Below are 18,900 nucleotides of genomic sequence, written 5' to 3' on the forward strand. Positions count from 1 at the left end.
AGGTTGCTTAAATTGTTTCTAACTAATTCTGTAAATTACAAAGTAGACACCAATGCCTTTAACCAGGAGTAATCCCTTTTATATTGGAGCCTGTTACTTCATCACAGTACTGCATCTTACATTCCAAGCACTACTCTAAAATGTATGTGTGTCTTTAAAGAGGGACACAGAAGACAGTCAAACTGGGCTTCAACTTTAGTAGATAGAAAAGATTAAGGTATGATTTTAGAGCACAAGCTGGGTTAACTGTTGCCACTAAAAATGCCTGATAGCAAATGTATTGGGTGTTGGAAAGAATGCCTAGAATTGGAACAGACCTTAAACAAGTGTTACTGTAGTTGACCTGATACATTCTAACTGGAAAGCTACACAAGTCTAACCCCTAATGACCAGAGAACACTTCTTACAGGACTTTTCACTAAAAGATTATGCTAAATGAGATAAGAGATTGATGGGATTTTCAATCAAGCAATTTCACATCTTAAATTACTTGGAAAGAAAAGGCCAAAAGACCATCTTGACTTTGCATTATTGGTCTTGTACTTCCTAAAAATCTGAGAAGCAGATGCAGATTTAAAACAGGTTTCAGCAACATTAAATTAAAATGTGTTAACTTTCCAAGTTTTTTTCCTTTGAAGTCTCAGGGCTTAAATATAACAGCTACTCTGTTATAAGCTTAGTATCATAATTTAGCAGACTTCATTGACAGTTTCCCCAATACCTGGCATCCAACATGAAAACTACTCTGCTCCTCTGCTCTAGAAAGCAGCTATTTAACTTTGCTATGTAGCTTCCAACTGCCTAGAGAAGTTTGGAAGTGAGAAGAGATTGAATTTTTTTTTCATTTTTATGGAAGGAATGTGACCCTCTTTCCTCAGCAAAACATTCTTACAAGGCATGAAATAGGTGTGGTATTTCAACTGCTGCTGGCATGATTCTGAAAGTACTCAGGGATCTTGATAGGAGAGAATATTGCTCTGAGCCTACAGCACCCAACAGCTTATTTCTGCCATGTAAAGATAAGCCTTTAGCTGTTTGTAGACATCAAGACAGACTTTCCCTTACCAAAACCAGAATACATTGTCAGGAGTTCTATCGAGCTCTTAGGTCTTAACACAGTAAACAAAAGGCAAAATAAGAAACTTACTTACCTTGATACAAGTTGACTTCAGTTATATACAAACAATTTTGGAACCAAAGACAGTGAGTGCCAGATTACTACTTAAATTTGGTGTGAATGCTAAGTATCATTTATATTCTCTCTAGAACTACAGCCTGAATTTCAGGACATGCACAGGTGATACAAAGTTTAACCATAGTGGAAAACAGTGTAAGGCTTAACACATTTCACAAACTCAAACGCGTATCAGAAAAAGCCTTATTTATTGTTCAAATGCATAAAATGCTATTTATAATGTAATTAACATAATACATAATTAATCCAAAGATTTAAGTTTCAAATGTACAATTAATTGGTAAAGAACACTGGCAAGATGGCCTTTTTGCCACTGACACAGTCACTTTATTTTGACGTTTTCGTTTCTGATGGATTTTCCCCAGTGTCCAGTGTCTTCAGCAATCTGAAAAGGCCAGCTGCTTCTCGTATCCGACTGAACTCAATGCAGAATGCTTGCACTTCTATAAACAAGTCCTGTACATTAATAATTTTGTTTCTGATTAAAGACTGAAGAAAGACACAAACAAGACGGACCAGGCGGTTCTGAAATGTAAGAGAGATGGTTTCATAATCCAAATAAATGTTTGGAACCAAGCCAGTTAAAGGACTGTTGGCCCTCAGCAGTACAATTGAGGCATTTCAGGAGCAGTTTAGCTTCAGCAATTATCTTGTTCCTAAGCTTTGTACGTGCTGCCCCTTCTCTTCCATTTCCCATACTACTACTGTATTTAAAAAATGGACTGCTTTATATTTCTTGTACTTCTGGATGCAAGAGTTTTCTCAGGATTAATCCCATGCACAAATGAAGCACCAGATCTACCTATGCACTGTACTTAATTTATTACATAATCTGAATAAAGGCAAAGAGGAAAGATAATAGCTGAAGATGATGTCAACATTTGGGTCTTGCTTAGTCTTATTTTCTACAATAACACCATAAAGAAAATTGAACAAGTTTCACATCTCAAAATTTCCATCACCCCATCATCAAGGAACTCCAGATAGAAGTGACAGCAAGAAAGCTGATACAAAACTTCCTTCATGGAATGTGCTCTGTTGCTAAATTAGCAGATGACCCTCTTGCTTGGTATTAGAAGGAAAGACAATTCTGGGGACACCTAATGCAAGAACTCATGGCTCATTTCCTGCCTGATCCAGTGAAAAGACAGGATCTTGAAAGTGCTCCTCTTAAGGGCTACTTAGGCCACACCTTGAAGAGCACGATGGGAGTTGGAAGTGAAGGCTTAGGAACCAGCACCTACAATTTGTCATACATAGATCCAGTCACCAGCCATCTGCTTCACACAGAGCACATTCCCCCCCAAAGGACAAAACAGATCTTTATCATTAAAGTGCTCTCATACTTCACACTGTGAGAAAGAGTTGAACCCAAACCTTTCTCTAAAAGCAATTATGTATGTGAATGATGTTTATCAGACAAAACTGAGGGATGGGACAGATTAAGTGTCCAAAGCATTTCAGATTATTTGACACTGAAAATAGGATATCAGCTATTTTTCCAGGAACTGAGCATACTGCTGCAAAATTTGCTACTTATAATGAGAGAATTCAGAAACTGAACAAACTGAACAACTTATTTCCTTCACTGTGGTCAAAAGGCATCACAAGCTTTCTCTGCAACACAAATTAGTTACACAAGTAATTTTAATAATCCAGGAACATGAAACTCAGAGCAAAAGAAGAAATGCAAGATATTGGCTGACTCCCAGCCTCTGAGGATCATTTCCAATAGTAGTTTTGTACCATACTTTTCAAACAAAACATCTTGTGTCTCAGCTGCTGTGAGGCCCCATACACATTTAAAAGTGTTCGATTTCAAGCTCTGCATGCTGCTTAGTGATCAGTATGTGTGCCTTGACCCTCAGAGCTCTTTCTCGTCCCCTGTGTGCCTGAAGCACAGCTGATATGTGCTCTCAACAGACCCTTTGAGCACAGTGTCCCACTCTGGGCATATTCTCAGCTGCAGCCCAGGTCTGCTGCTGTTTTCCTACTCCACTACCAAATGTAATAGGCACAGCTACTCTGCAAGTCACAGTTCAAGTCACCCCTGTGTGTCTGGCAGAATCCCAAAGCAGAGAAGCATCACCAGCCACCAGAAAGGTAACATGTAGTCAGTCATTATCTGAAAGGGACTGAGAACAACACAGGGGGGATTGCTGCTATCTAAAACCATGTTGCAACCCTAACCTGTGCACTGCACACAACTTTCATTTCTGTAGCTTAAGGATATAATAAGAGAGCTGGAGAAGGTACTAGAGGACATCAAAATAGCTTAAAGGGAAATGAGCAGTTGTCTTGTTGCAAGACACTAAAGAGGTTGCAGTCCTTCAGTATCAAGAGGAAAATGCTAAGGCTGGACTTGGGATTCACAAAGCCTTGGACAAACTGGACACGGAACTGTTTTTCACCAATGACACACCCAAGAAAACAAGTTCTGGGCAGCTGGTGAAACCAACAGATCAGCTGAGGAGAGAAGGAAGTACCTCACACAGCATGTAGACAACCCTGAATGCCAAAAGTGTGTGAACCTCCTCAGGCTTCAGCTGACCCTGCAGGTCAGGGATCCCTGCAGTGGCTACAACTTCCTCAGTACCAGCATGCAAGTGTGATGGGCTTGGGAAGCAGAGAGTGTGTTAGGAAGAAAAAAGGTTTTTAGGTCTTTGAGGAGATCTGCAAGATGCTAAGTCTCACGATTGAAGAGCAAGACTGCCCTGTGAGTTTTATAACATCGCCTCAGAGATCTGGAAGTGGCAGACACACTTGCATAGAAGAGAAACTTGAAGCTTAAAACTAAGCAGAATGCAAACTAATACTGCAGGTGAAAAAAAGGCTCACTGAGTGACAGATAAACCTTTTGCATGTAAGAACCCCAGTCACATAAAACTGCAGTTTTGCCAGGAAGAAGTTTATGATGTCTGCAGAAAACCAGGGAACAGTTACTATTTGTGGGGTTTTATAAAAAAGTGAAGAACTGTCTATTAAACTCTATACAGAATTGCATAGTGTGTTAGGAAAAAAAAAGATGCCTTTGAAATAAAGTGGTAAAACAGAGTAACTTAATGCTATCAGCCTTATTAAAATCACAGCATGTATTTCACAGAGCAATATATGGGACACTTCCTAACCAATTTATTGAAGCACTCACCTGCATATATTTGTCTTTAATCTGTTCACAGGTGGAGATACAATTGGAGATATAAAGATGAATAAATTCAGGTGGGAGATCAACTGCAGTAGTGAGCCTGTTCAAATAAAATATATCCAGTGGTTTATGAAGCTACAAATCTAGTGTTTCTGTAGCAAAACAAATGAGTTAGGCCTGTGATATGAGTTTATTCCTGGTCCTGTCATACAGAGCTGATTTTTGACAGCTTCCAGACATATTTCTAGTCATTTAAATTTCTTAATTAAGAGTCTAAAACTTTTTTAAACTCTGACAGTACAGAAGCTAAGTTAGATTGGTTTCCAGTACATCTGACATTTGAGTTGCCACTATTTCTTAACTGAAAGAGCAATACAACTCTCATAAGATAACAACATGCACTAAATGGAGAACTGCCACAAGCTTACAGCAGTATCTGACCAAAGTAACTCAAATCAGTCCTATCTCAAGTAGTGGAAGGGGGTAATAGGGGAAAAAGGTGCATGTTTTAGTTTCAAGTGCAGTTTCAATATTTTGTCTTATTTCTCTTAAAAAAATCAGTGTCTCCCTGTTTTCACTGAGTCACTTTGCAGTTTGATAAAAATTGTTCCTGTGGCAGCTATGCTGTTGGAGAACCAGCATGCCTGACTGGTGGTGTAGCTCTCCTGGACACAGGTAAAAAGTCTTATCTTTCCACTGTTTCTCCATGTTGCAATTGTGAATTGTGCAATTTCTCCAAGTGCAATACTGCACTTCAAGGCAGTAACTGCTGTCAGTCTGCAACCAGTAGGGAGGGATTTATTTCAGAAATGTTTTTTTAATCAAAACATATTTAAGGTGCAATTCAACTCTGCTTCAAAGGGACTGCTGATCAAGGCTTATTTGGTAGTTCATGTTCAATAGTTGCCAAGAAATAGAAGCAAGTGGGAGATGTATTTCTATAAATTTGTGGGAATTAGCTGTCTGAGAAGCTTTCCCATTTAAGGGGCTAGCATTCTGTTAAGAAAATGGGTTGTACCTATCTGCAGAAGTTATTCTTAATGAAAACAGGACATGAACATACAGCAGGGCAGCTACTTAACAAGAGCACCTTTTATTCACTTAAGCTGCATCAAGAATGCAAGTTGCAATAAAGCAGATTAGCCAAGTGGCATTAACTGTTTGTGAAGGATTCTCACAATAACTGCCCTTTGTCCCACTGTAGTCTATCTCCCACACAGGCATGCCTCAAGAAGGATCAAAATGAATGTTTACAGATGTCCTAATAAAACAAAACTGTTCCCTCAGTTGAAAGAAAAGACAGAAACTAGGGATCAGGCTGATTTTTAAGTATGGGAAAAGAGCATGAATTTTTCATTAACAACTGGATTGTGACCCATTACAGTAGGTGACAGTCACTACAGTTCAAAACCAAACCCATTTAGTAACTGGTTATTTTACAAGTCCGAAACTAAACTTGCAGCTTCCTGGGACATAGGACATCCACTTGCTAGTGAAATTTGTAAATTAACCAGTTACCTGAGGGCTGAAAAAATACTTAGGTATTTTATAGATTGCAGGGACAGCCTCCTTTAAATGACACCATTTTAAATACTGTTTTAAGCTGAACATATCAAACAATTTGAAAAAATTTTTTAGTAGTTATCAACTCCAGCTGAAGTTATGCATAACAGGATATGTATTCCCCTATTCTCTGCAGAGTAGCAAAGTGTTTCTAATATTAGAGAGTACCACAGTGTTTTCTAAAGAAGATAAATTTCTCTGTTCTTGGAGCAGGGACTGAAAGATTAACTAGCAAAGCACCTATGCAAGAAATGTGCTTTTTACCACACTTAATATGGTATGCTATAAATAATTAGTATAAAGTTATATTAATTTAAACAATTCTGTAAAATTATAAATAATATTAAATGTAATATATACCTCCACCATCATCACATCTTTTGCCTGGGAAATTGTGGGAGTTTTTTCCCGTTGCAATTTTTCTGCTGCCAATAAGAAGCTGTTAACATCACAGTAATATTTTAAAATAGCAAGGCTGTTAAAAGGAACTTAAAACTTGGCAGTATTCTCTCAACTTAGCACTGAAGATGTTTGAAAGGTTCAATTCTTTAATACCAACCAACAGCTAACTCTATAAACTTAGTGTGGACTAAAACAGGCACCACCAATAAGGATCTACAGGATAAGCAAAGCAAAGCCTTTATGAAAGAAGCAGACCAGTAGTCACAGAAAGCAACAAATCCACAGCACACTCCTCCTCTTCTGCAGGACTAATCAAAACACACTGAAAATTATTATTAAAACAGCATTTAACAAACCAAAACAACATACAGCATAAAGAAATTGAAAAGGGAATGACAGCTTGATACTCTTTTCTTTTACTGTAACCTGACTAGCTATTTCTTCTATTCCTATAGCTTTTGGTAGTGTTTGGAATGCACCTAAATACAGCCCTGTGGCCAGCTTCACAATTAGTTAATAACTTATATTCAATTATTTATTTACATATTCAACAAAATGTTACTAGATTTGAGACTGTACTCACCGATTTACAACTTCCATTGAATGTAAGGACATGTCCATGTTGACCAAGACAGAAAAATACTCTGTTATTTGACTAGACTGCATTAGTTTCAGCAACATTTCTATAGCTACTAAAGGATTGTTTTCAACCAAGTCTGGCAATTTGGCAGGAGTGAGACCAATATGGTAAACAAGCTTGGGGTCCTTTTCCAGTTCTCCAAGGAGCTGTGAAGAAAAAAAAAATTCTCATTTTGTTTTTCCTCAACTAATAATGTTACTGCTTGAAAAAAATTGCAATAATACATCTAAGATCCAGGAGAATGATAACCTGTTGTATTTAGGCTTCTCTATTGAAAAGCGCTGGAGGTCTACTTTACGATTTTTATGTACAGGCAACTGTGCCCATAAAAACTTCAATAATGCATTTAGGAGTCTTTCATCAGTGGGTGGCAAAGAAAGGAAGGAAAAAAATTCCACATGAAAAGTTTCAGCCTTCTTTAATTTCCCTTCCCATGGAAGGAAATCTCAATTTCAAGTTCTCTTGTCAGAAAGAGTACTGCAAATAAAGGTTGTTTTACAGTGCCAGCATAATAATTATGAAAAAAGCCCACTGAAATCAGGAGTAATAATATCAAATTGAGGGAAAAAAAATTTCATTGTTGGTATTTCTGAAATAATTATCAAAAGCTTTCACAGAAGCATGAGCAACTTAGTTATCTGAAGATTTTTCCACACAGAAAAATGACAGTGCCACTCACTGATCAACTGTAACTACATCCAGTCAATGATATAAACATTTTATTCCTTATTCAGACAAATTCAAGTCAAAATTCTTGGATTTTTAGAATTTAAAATTTTCCTCAATCCAAACACAGTTCAAATAAAGTGTTTAAAGTTTTCTAAAATACAGGAGTTAATAGCTTCTTAGACAATCATTTTAGACACGAAAGTGCATCATCCTTACCTGCGTTTGCTGTGGGGAAGTCAAAGGACTTTTAAAAGCTTTTGCCATGATTCTTTTTATTTCAACTCCAGTGCTGTTCTTAACACACATTGACTTATCCCACTGAATTGTGTGATCTGGTTCAATTGGATTTAGCCATGCCAATTCATCCTCACATATATGGAGTGGAGGCGGTGGTCGAATAAACTCTGGTCGAAAGTGACCTTAAATGGCAACAATGTGAAATGTTTTCTTAAGCTTTGTCTACTCAGTTCTATATCAGTTAAAAAAGAAGACACCACCCCCCCAAAAGCACCTATTTATTTAAGCTATTATAACATTGAGAACAGCATTAGAATACTATTTGCCTCCCAGAAAAACATTTATTTCTGATTTTTAGTGATACTCTTACATCCACCTCTTTTCCCTCATTTCAGATGCCTATGTTACTGATCCTATGGTCTTTTTCCCTTCCACAGTAACCGCTTCCCTGGGAGGTGTTACCAGCCAATGCAGATCTTGCTGCAGGGACTAGTATCTGTTATTCAGCAGATGACATGGGAAAGAGCTTGAAGAGAGATTCCAGATTTCTAAAAGTCTGGAAATGTGAACACTATGGAATCTGATCTAGAGACAGCCTGGTGCAGTTTTGCACTTTCATTCACCTTAATTTCCATTTCATGCCTTGAAAATACTTCTGAATTCCATTACATTTTATCTGAAGTATAATAACACAGCATGTCGTGAGTTACAGAAACAAAGATGTGAAAATGCACATACTTTCTATAGGAGGCTTTGGTCCACTCACTAATGCTTCTGTGATCTGGGAAGCAACAGAGCTGTCAAAACCAGAGTTGGAAGAATCTGGGTCAGGATCACTGAGAATGCTGGGGAAGCTGGCCTTGCTCTGTGTTGGCAACTCGGACTGACGTTCTGAAAGAAGAATATTAAACCATAAAATTGGAATGGAGATGCCTGGAATGCTAAAAGCAGTGAGAAACAAGCAGCTGTAGAAAAGAACTAGCTCAAAAAAAACCCAGATAATATCAACATGAAATTTAGTACAGTGTCCAGCAGTCAGCAGTCTGAGTGCCAGCTGACAGACAAGGGACAGAGGTATGCAGCAAGGATAAAGAAGGAATAGAAGTTAATCTGAAACATAGTCTTGGCCTTAGAAAAGGAACATAACTGATGTAATCTACATCTAAAAGCAGCACATTAGTAGGTTCCCATGCTACTCCTGAAAGTGTTCACGTGCTGTATCAAGTTTTGTACTCACTTCTCAGAGGTGGAAAGTGGAAGATCTATACGGATCCATTTACAGACGATAATGGTCATACTAGATCTGAGGTCAGCTATTCACATTTACCCAACACATTTCTGTGGCACTGCCTGAGCTGCTTGTGCATTCTCTGTCAAGCCAGAGTCACTGCTTCAGTGGAAAACAACGGAGTCTTAACTGTTATGTGATTCTACAGATATCATCATTAAATCAAACCTGAAAGGAGCTGAAAGTGTCCCTTTACAAGCCAAATTACAGAACATAAGCAAGTTACAGAAAAATTATATTAAGGTTAGTATATACAGCTGAAGACTTGAAGAAATTGAGCAAAAAGAAAATATGGGCCTCATTGCTTGCATTTCCAGATTTTTATGTGCCCTTCCGCCAACAATCTATCGCTCTTCTGAATCTGAACACCTAATAGCTGATCTTCTGTGTTCTCTGTACTATTTTGAGAGATCCTGTTTTCTATTGCTTTGGCAAAAAAAACCTCCAAAGGACAAAAACCAGAAAAACCCCCACTACAGAACACCACTTGACATTCCTCTCCCCGCCCTGTTAACAGAGAACACCAAACAACAGATTAGGCCTTAAGCAATGTGAAGTCCAAAATTGCTAGTACCAGACAAGAAATCCTTTGAAAAAGTTCCAGATGAAACTAAGGACCACACAATTTCCTGGCTAATTGAGTGAGTGCTGTCATATTTTGTGTACCCTAACACTTCTAAGCAAAGTGTGCTTGCTCCTTTTTGTGCAATCATGTTAACCCTTCCCAGCTGCCCACACACATGAACTGTTTCATATGACTCCAAACAAATCTGCAAGAGATGCCAAAAAACTGTGAGTGACAAAAGGGTCATGAAAACAAAGCTGTTAATTTTTTTGGCTTTCTGTCCTACTTTATCCAACTATTTCAGATATTGCAAACACTTGCATATATGCTCACTGAAGCAGCCCAGCAGGGTATGTTTTTCTAGCGAAGGCAACAACTAGTATACTTTTCAGTTACTTAAAAAAAACCCATTTTAAAGGCAAAGTCCAAATGCGCTGGTTTATAAAACGTATCTTCTACTTAAGCAACTGTTTCAAACTTCATTTCCTGAGTACTTTCATTTCGCCTCTGAACAGAAGGGTTGATTTAACAAATGAAGTTCAGGAGTGGGGGAGAGGCATTGGGTGTCCATTTTCTATCTCTTCATTTATAGTCTAGAACTTAAATCCATCAGTCAGTGATGTCATTTATAGTCTAGAACTTAAATCCATCAGTGGTTTGTTTGTAACCTCATAATCTGAAATTATTAGTGATATTAGATTAGGTGATGAATGATATTTCAATTCACTGATTTCAGAAGCCTGCCTGAGCTCTTACTTATATGCATTGAAGCTCAGAAGTTCAACCTTACTGCTTCAAGAATTAGGGCTGAATCAACAGCTTCAGGTAAGCAGAAGTAAGAATTAGAACATGATGATTAACAGAAACTAATTCAGCATCTTGAACTAAGACATTTAAATTAAAAAAATAAACTGAAAACAAATCCTTAGGTTCCCTTATGGAGCTATTTTTTTTCTTTTTTACAGGTAAAAAGAAACTTTCTTTGATTCTTAAAGAAAGCTCTACAATGTATTAAAAGTTTTACTTCAATACAGGTCAATTACTCCCAGATCAAATAAGAGCTAGCAAACAGTTAGGAGCACTTTGCCAGGAGACCCATCCTTGCAACTATAAAAAAAGATCACTTCTTTGATAGGGTAGCAAACCAGATGAACAAAAACATCTTGTAGGGCAGTACCAAAGTTTGAATTAGGTCTCTGTAGACCAAATGAAGAAGAGAACAGGAGTGAAAATTAACTGTCACAGTGAGCTCCAATCCGGAAGAGAAATATTTTTATTTCCTTTACAAAAAAAAAAAGGAGAGATAAACTGATAGAAAAAAATTAAATGCTTTCTAAATTATTTCATTTGATTTTGCAGGTATGTGCTAAAGAAAGTCAAAATCATCCTGTTCTGAGCAGCCCTGAATTCATCTCAGGGACAATTATTTTGAAGAGCTACCAAGTGTTACACCCATTACATTCTGTACATCCCAGGGCAAGGGTGTAAATACAACACCTCCACCACTGCATCTTAGCATCATCATCCTGCACATTGAATCATTAGGAGAAATATACAGAAGACTTGTGAAAAAATCATAAACTTTCCAAGACACAAAACACAGACAGAAAAAGCATTATGATTTTAAAACAAGCAAAAGATTTATCTTCTAAGAAAGTGATTAGAAAGCAGGCAGTTACTCTGGGGACCTAAAGCAAGGAGTCTGAGAAAGACAGCATAGAGCTTTTTCAGATGCAGCTGGTTTTGTTACGTAACTTCTACAACTGCTCGTAAGTAACCGTGCACTTTTACTGGATTATGTAAACAATTATATAAAACTCATTAAAGCACCATTGATGATTTTGTATTCTACTTTCAGCCATCATTGTCTTCTATATTAAAATAAAGTATGTGGCCTAGAGTACCCATTCACCTAACCACAGTTTTGAGGTTGCCCTGAGAAGCTGTGGATCCCCATCCCTGGAAGTGTTCAAATCCAGGCTGAATGGGGCTTCTTTGAGGAACCTGGTCTATTGGAAGGTGTCCATGACCATGGTGGGTGAAGCTGGAAGGTGCTTTCCAACCTGAACCATTCTGTGAATCTATGATTTAATTTTTAATGAGAACAAACTATTCAGAAAGCAAACACAGTACCAAGAAGGAAACAAATAATAATAAAAATTTTAAAAATAAAATCAAGGCTTCTTAAGGCACCTCATCTGCCTTGCACTGAAAACCAAAAGTTACCTGAAGCTTCACAAAATCGGAATTTGCCAAGGTATTGTACAAAACAGACAAGATAGGATCAACACAAGAACCAGAAAGGTTTGTCTCACCCACAATTGTATGTTAGGGTGTTCAATTTGCATTTTCAAACAATCCCACAGTCTGGAAATAGTAGCTAAGGGAGACACCAGACGACATTTGTAGACTGTGAACAAGGGACAGTGTACCACAGCTTTACAAGTCAATGTCAGAGTCCACAGGAAAAAAAAATGACAATACCAAGATACAACTGCAGGACAGAGAAAGTTTAAATGGTGCCCAACCTCAGAGCAATAAATCACATTGTACACATATAGAGAACTGGGATTGCCAGCTCTCAAGCAAGCAGGTTTACTGGCTCATATCTAGAGAAATGAGATTTTTTTTGTGTTTAAACTGGTTCTTTGTTTCCAACAATATATAGTATTTCATATTAGCTCCAGATGTGACATGAACAATAATATTCCTCCTCCTGTTTTCCTGTCAAAGGATAAGCATCGTGTTGTTTTTCTTTTCAATCTAGTAAAACCGGATCACTTTTCAACTCTTGAGCTAACACTGCAAGGTCTGACTTTGCAATAAACTGAAGATATAATAGTCAATTTTCCAAGCACAGCTGAAGAAGCAGTACGTGACAGCAGCTAAAGAGTTATGTTTGTTCTCTCATGCAAAGGGTGAAATGAGATGAAAATACAGAAAAAAAAAATCCACACACAAAAAACCTAAAACAAAGCAAACAAAAACCACCAAATCTGCCCCCCACAAGTGGGCCATCCCTAGGAAAAAGCCCACAAAGCTTTAGATGAAAATCTTCCTATACTTACAAAATAATCTTGCTTTTAGGCAATGACATATATGCTTGAAAAACTACTTGTTAAGGAGGGATAAAAGAGTTAGGATATAATCTCTGCCTGAAGTTTCTCTAAGTGCTTGAACATAGGCTTGAAGACCCTGAAGCATAGTTCAAATTTCTTCATATTCAGGACAGACGAGAGCTTCTCAGGTAACTCACAGTCACGTTACAATTAGAGTTTCCATTCATAAGAGAACCACAGCCACAAACCTTCCTTACCCGCTAATGCCAGCTGCAGCCCACTGATATCCACTGACTGGGCCATGTTCCCCACATCCATTGCAGCAATCTGCCGAGGAGTCTTCTTGAACAGCTCTCTAGGAGGGGCTAGCATCAGCTGGGAAAGAAAGAATTTTTCTGGAGGAGTTATGGGAGGCAAGAAGCCTGTGGAGACACAATGAAAAACAATCCATATTTTTTAGTGCAGGAGTATTGTTTCCATGTTCTTCATGTACAATAAGCAAAACTAAGACACAAACTGATCTGTTATTTATGGCAAGGTAGGTGCAGCTAGATTGTGTGACCACATACAAAACTGTTTCAATGCAGTATTTTTTTCAAATACAGCACTACATGATCAGCATTACACATTATAACGTGACAACTGATGCTAAGTCACTCACGGTGGTTCATTCACACACTTTCCAATCTGAACAACCAGTGAGCTATTAAGTATGATCTGATATCAAAATTCACAGAACCAGAGAATGGCCTGGGGTGGAAGGGATCTTAAACACCATCTGGTTTCAAGCCCCTGCCATGGACAGGGACACCTGCTCCTGAGACCAGGCTGCTCAGAGCTCCATGCAGCCTGGCCTTGAACACTTGGAGGGATGGCGCAGCCACAGCTTCTCGGGATAGCCTGTTTCTGTGTGCTCCAGCCCTCTAACCAACTTGGTGGCCCCCCTCTGGATTCTCTCCAACAGGTTATTTTTTTTGGAAACTGATTTACTCAACACTGGTGGTGTCACACTCATATTTACTGACAAGGAAAAAAGTGTTTCACTCTCATGTGTTTCTAAGAGATTTGTTTCACTGCTTTAAAGCTGTCAGATACCTCCTATCACCTCCAGCTTTTCGTGAAGGCTTTCTCCCAAAAAATTCCGTGTTATCACAGAATCAATTAGGTTGGAAAAGACCTCTGAGATCATCGAGTCTGACCTATGACTGAACATCACCATATCAACTAGACTAGGGCACTGAGTGCCACGTCCATTCTTTCCTTAAACAGCTCCAGGGACGGTGACTCCACCAGCTCCCCGGGCAGCCCATTCCAATGTATAATGACCCATTTTGTGAGGAAATCCCTAATGACCAACCTAAACCTCCCGTGGCTCAGCTTTACACTACGTCCTCTTGTCTTGTCACCGGTTGCCTGGAAGAAGAGGCCGACCCCCACCTGGCTACAAACTCCTTGCAGGTGGTTGTAGAGATCGACAAGGTTCCCCCGAGCCCTCTCTTCTCCAGACTGAACAGCCCCAGCTCCCTCAGGCAGTTGTAGAGAGCGAGAAGGTCCAGGCGAGCGGCCTGGCTGACAGCAAGCCCAGAGAGGCTGGCCGTGCAGGATTCCCAGCGCTTTCTCCGGGAGCGCTCCTCCGCCACCCCGGCGCCCCGCTCCCCGCCGCGCCGGACGCACCTGACAGCGGGGTGCGCTCCGCCTCGTCGCCGCCGCGCTCGGGCGCGGGGTTGAGCAGGTGGGCGAAGACGGCGGCGAAGGGGTTGGCGGCGAGCGGCTCGGTGCGGTACATCTCCCAGAGCAGGTAGAGCGCGGTGAGGCGCTGCGCGGGGCTGGGCAGCAGGTCGGGCTGCTGCAGCAGCAGGACGAGCACGGAGCCCAGCCGGAAGTGCTCGGCCTTCCCGAAGTAGTGGTGGAAGGCGCTGGAGAGCCCCTCGAAGGTGCTGCCGCCCGCCTCCTCCGACACGATGCTCAGCAGGCTCGACAGCTCCTTCGGCGACAGGCTCATCCTGCCGCCCGCCGCCGCCTCGCCCGCCTCCGCTGCCCCCTGCGTGCCGGGCGCCGGGCTGCCCCCGCCCCCGGGCATCCGACCGCGACCGCCGCCGCTCCGGCCCCGCCGCTCCCCGCCGGCCGCGCTTTACGGCGCTGCCGCGAAAGGCGCCCGGGGCGTTCCGGCTCGGGCTGCGGGGCGGTGCGCGCGGCCGGGGCTGGCCGGGATTGGTCCGGGCCGCCGGCGGGGCGGGGCAGCGGTGCGGCTGCGGCTGCGCGCTCCCGCGGCGCCGGCAGGGGGCGCTCGGCAGCGCGCGGCGCCTCTGCGCAGCTCACGTGAGCGGCGCGGCGGCAGCGGGGGGAGCGAGGGGAGCGGGAATGGCGGCGGGGGGAGCGGGATGGGATGGCGGCGGGGGGAGCGGGATGGGATGGCGGCGGGGTGGAATGGTAGCGGGGGGAGCGGGATGGGATGGCGGCGGGGGGAGCGGGATGGGATGGCGGCGGGGTGGAATGGTAGCGGGGGGAGCGGGATGGGATGGCGGCGGCGCCGCGCCGGGAACGGCGCTTCCCGGGCCGGGCTGCTCCCGGCCTGCCGCGGGGCCCTATTCGCTGCCTCCCGCTCCCTGCCCTGCTGTGCGTCCAGGGCTTTTCTCCTGGCCGAGGAACACCTCGTGGCCGTGCTGTTAAGGGCGGAACAATCACACCGTGCATTGGGTCCGCTGAGGGGTCGGGAGCACAAGTCCTGTGAGGAGCTGCGGAGGGAGCTGGGGTTGCTTAACCTGGAGAAAAAGAGACTGAGCGGGCATCTTACCGCTCTCTACAGCCACCTGAAAGGAGGGTGTAGCCAGCTGGGGGTCGGCCTCTTCTCCCAGGTAACCAGTGACAGGACAAGAGGACACAGCCTCGAGCTGCAGAGGGGGAGGTTTAGGTTGGACATTCGGGATTTCCTCACAAAAATGGTGATTTGACATCGGAATGGGCTGCCCAGGGGGGTGGCAGAGTCACCATCCCTGGAGCTGTTTAAGGAAAGATTTGGTATGGCACTTGGCGCCATGGTGTAGTTGACACGGTGGTGTTCAGTCACAGGTTGGACTCGATGATCTCAGAGGTCCTTTCCAATCTAATTGATTCTGTGATTCTGAAGGGATGATGTTCGCCCTTTTTTTCCACAGTGTGGTTCAGATGAGAATATCTACTTTGCTGGTGGGCTCCCAGCAGAGCTGGAGGATGATGAGCAGCAGTAATGTGTGTCTGGGAGTCAGGGATTGGAAGCACATCCCTGTTAAGTGTGATGATCTATTTCAGCAGCTTATCCTGTGGAACTGCATCTGATGGGACAGCAAGTCACAGGTGTAGCCTGAAGAAGTGCTGAGGCCATGGCCTGGAGGAAGGGATTTCTGTGGAATGTGCTTAGAGGAGAAGGGCTTAAGATGTCCTGAGAGCAAGCACTAATTCTTCTAGTAGTAGTACTCCTCCCAAGTCACCCTGAAGATCTTGGCTTTCCAGATAGCCATACTGGTGTAACAGATGGGATTCAGTTTCTAAAATATAAATTGAAGGCTTGTGTTGTGCATATAGACCAAGTAATAGAGGTGTTCCCTATTTCACATTTCTGATGGGAAAGAAGCCCAACTCCCAGAGTTGTAAAGGCTTCACATACATATACAGCTGTTAAATAATGATGGGTTTGTGAGAAAAACAAGGTCTAAAGCCAGATGAGGAGAGATCTGAAAGCCTTGTTCATAGAGCAATTACTCACCAGTGGGCTGGATCACAATGAGAAGTCTGCTTGCAACATACGCTTCTAAAACAGTAAAGCAGATAGAAGAGGACGCCAGTGAGCTCTCTGGCATGGTTAGCATATTCAAGGAAACAAAGGATTTCTTGAAAGCTTAGACCAATTTAGAGTTTACTCACAACTACAGCAAGGACTTTACTTGTAGGATTTAGGAAGAAGATGAAAGGATTGCAAATAGCTGAGGAAGTAAACTCTGTGTGTGTGCAGTAGGGCTAGCTGGACAATTTGGGAATGCAGAGTCTAACCAGCAGATTTTCTGTTTCTGATGTGCTGACACAAGTTGCATTTGTTTAGTGTTGGGATGAAGTTTATGCTGAGAAATGATCACATCTAAAATTGTGCCTTGAATTGAGGAATGGCTTGTTGGGTGGATGCTTGATGCTTCTGTCCAGGTGGTGTGTTTTGTACAGCCTGCTACTAATAACAAACTCTGCTGAAGACAGCAAAGCAAAAAGAAGAAATGTTTAGAAAGAGAAAGCTCTTTCTTTTCTTACAGACTTCAGAAACATAATCTGCTTTTTGATGTTGTGCTTACTGGAATAACAGATGCAGAACTGCAGAAATTGCCTTAAGAGAAATAAAAAGTTTCCCTGATGACTGAGATAGTAAAAAAATTGTGTGACTCGTGCTCACTGATGCAGCCATATGAAAGCCCTCTATCCAAATTAAAAGGTTTCTGGTCAGAACAGGAAAGCTAACAGTTCAGAAGATGGGATGCTTAATAGGAAGTGGGGTGAGCACAAGGACAAGTTGACAAAGGGAATTTAGAAGTCACAATGATTAATAAGCAGATTACCATTTCAGGGTGGGAAAAACCTTAATCTAAAAAAAAGGTGGGGTAAAATGCTCTTGAGACATGAAGTGTAGTAAGCAAAAGAGTGTTTTTGTGACTGCACAGGGCGCTGTACTTTATGTACACATGAGTGTGTTGGACATTCTTGGGCTCAAAACTTGTCATGAAGAAGTGAGAGTGTGTAGTGCTAGTGCAGACTCGAATAAAATGAGTTCTTGGCTGGATCTGAAAGGGATCAAATTACAGTCAGGGAGGAAGGTTGAGGCCCCAGCCACTTTGGTGGGTCCAGGGGGTCAGATTCTGCAGGAGATGCCTCACTGCAGCACAATCTCACGGTATAAAAGGAAGACTTTGGGTTTCTTCCTTTGCAAAACAGCTCCTCTGGAAGTAGGCTGAGCATATTCCATTTCTTTTAGATGGCCTATGGAATACCTATTAAATGGTCAGTACAAGCATAAAATACACCTGTCATTTTCTATGTTTGAGTTTAGGGAACAGCCTCAATAAAAATCATGCCTTGAGTTCCTAAAGAGGGATGAAGAGATTGCAGCTACACTTAAATTTCTGACTCAGTCCCTTTGTGTAACTCTGCCCTATTGGTTCATTAAAGATAATACATATTAGCATAGTCACAGAGATTCCAGACTAAAAGTGACACAGGCAATCTAGTTTGTCAGGTTGCTCTTTGCAAATACAAATAAACCTTTACAAAATTATTTGACTGTTAGCATGCAATTTGTTTAGTATTTAGAAGAACATCAGCCTCTGATGGATTGTAATTGTTACTGGAAAATTAGATCCACAGCCAAAGGAGAACAGTCAGATTTGATTTCCTGAGCTAAGGGCAAGGCTGTGCAATTTAACTGTAGAAGTTGTCTTTCCTTCTTAAAATTGATTATATTATTGTTTGCTGTTGTGTTTTAGATGATGCATAAGAAACAAAAACTGCATTGCAGGCACTATAAAAAAGATCCTAATGAAGGATAGATAGCAAAAGGCAACATTTGAAAGGAGTGAGAAAAGTAATAAAGAACTGTCCAGCAAGTATTTTAGTTTCTTCTAGCAAAGAGGATGAATGCTCAGGAAACAACTTCCAACAGCATATCTTTTATTGCCTCAGTTCATTTAGGAAGAACACAGTAGGAAGGAATTAAATCACACCTTAAAGTCAAAGGGTGAATTAAAGTGCTTCCAGATTGTTCTGTTTATTCTCATGAGACAAATTCCTTTCCATAGTAGTTTAAGTGACCCATCCTGTCTACAGTGTGTTTTAAATTTCAACATATCAGAGAAAGGAAGGAGAAGATACATTTTATATACATCTCTTAACGTGTTTCTTTCTGGCAAAAATTGAATGTTTTTCTCTCTAGTTCATCTCTTCAAGTTAAAAGACTAGATAAAACCACCAATACAGAAACAGATTTTGTTATTCCTGGAGTAATTAACAATATTGGCATGCTAACAATGCCTAAAAGTCTTCCCAAGTAACTGTATGAAAACACATCTTCACTTGTTAGTCAGCTCTCAAAGCCGCCAAGACATCTCAGATACAGCTTGAAAAGC

The 18,900-nt window shown here is 41.4% G+C and overlaps 1 protein-coding gene and 1 long non-coding RNA gene across 2 annotated transcripts; one reads left to right on the forward strand and one right to left on the reverse strand.

The window, feature by feature from the left end:
* Positions 1-1,364: 1,364 nt before the first annotated feature.
* CNOT11 (CCR4-NOT transcription complex subunit 11) lies at positions 1,365-14,908 on the reverse strand. The gene is made up of 7 exons (XM_085054646.1): positions 14,438-14,908; positions 13,021-13,185; positions 8,590-8,742; positions 7,831-8,033; positions 6,889-7,091; positions 4,344-4,440; positions 1,365-1,720 (listed from the first exon to the last, which is right to left on the reverse strand). The coding sequence occupies exons 1-7, from the start codon at positions 14,841-14,843 to the stop codon at positions 1,523-1,525; spliced, it is 1,425 nt and encodes a 474-aa protein (XP_084910772.1). The 5' UTR covers positions 14,844-14,908; the 3' UTR covers positions 1,365-1,522.
* A 346-nt stretch (positions 14,909-15,254) lies between these two features.
* Positions 15,255-18,651, forward strand: LOC146444433 (uncharacterized). Its single transcript, XR_014850696.1, has 2 exons — positions 15,255-15,618; positions 15,919-18,651. It is a non-coding gene; the product is annotated as an uncharacterized LOC146444433 (long non-coding RNA).
* Positions 18,652-18,900: the final 249 nt, after the last annotated feature.

The sequence above is a fragment of the Lichenostomus cassidix genome, chromosome 1 (genome assembly GCF_008360975.1).
Source record: "Lichenostomus cassidix isolate B80296 chromosome 1, HeHo_3.0, whole genome shotgun sequence".
NCBI lineage: Eukaryota > Metazoa > Chordata > Aves > Passeriformes > Meliphagidae > Lichenostomus > Lichenostomus cassidix.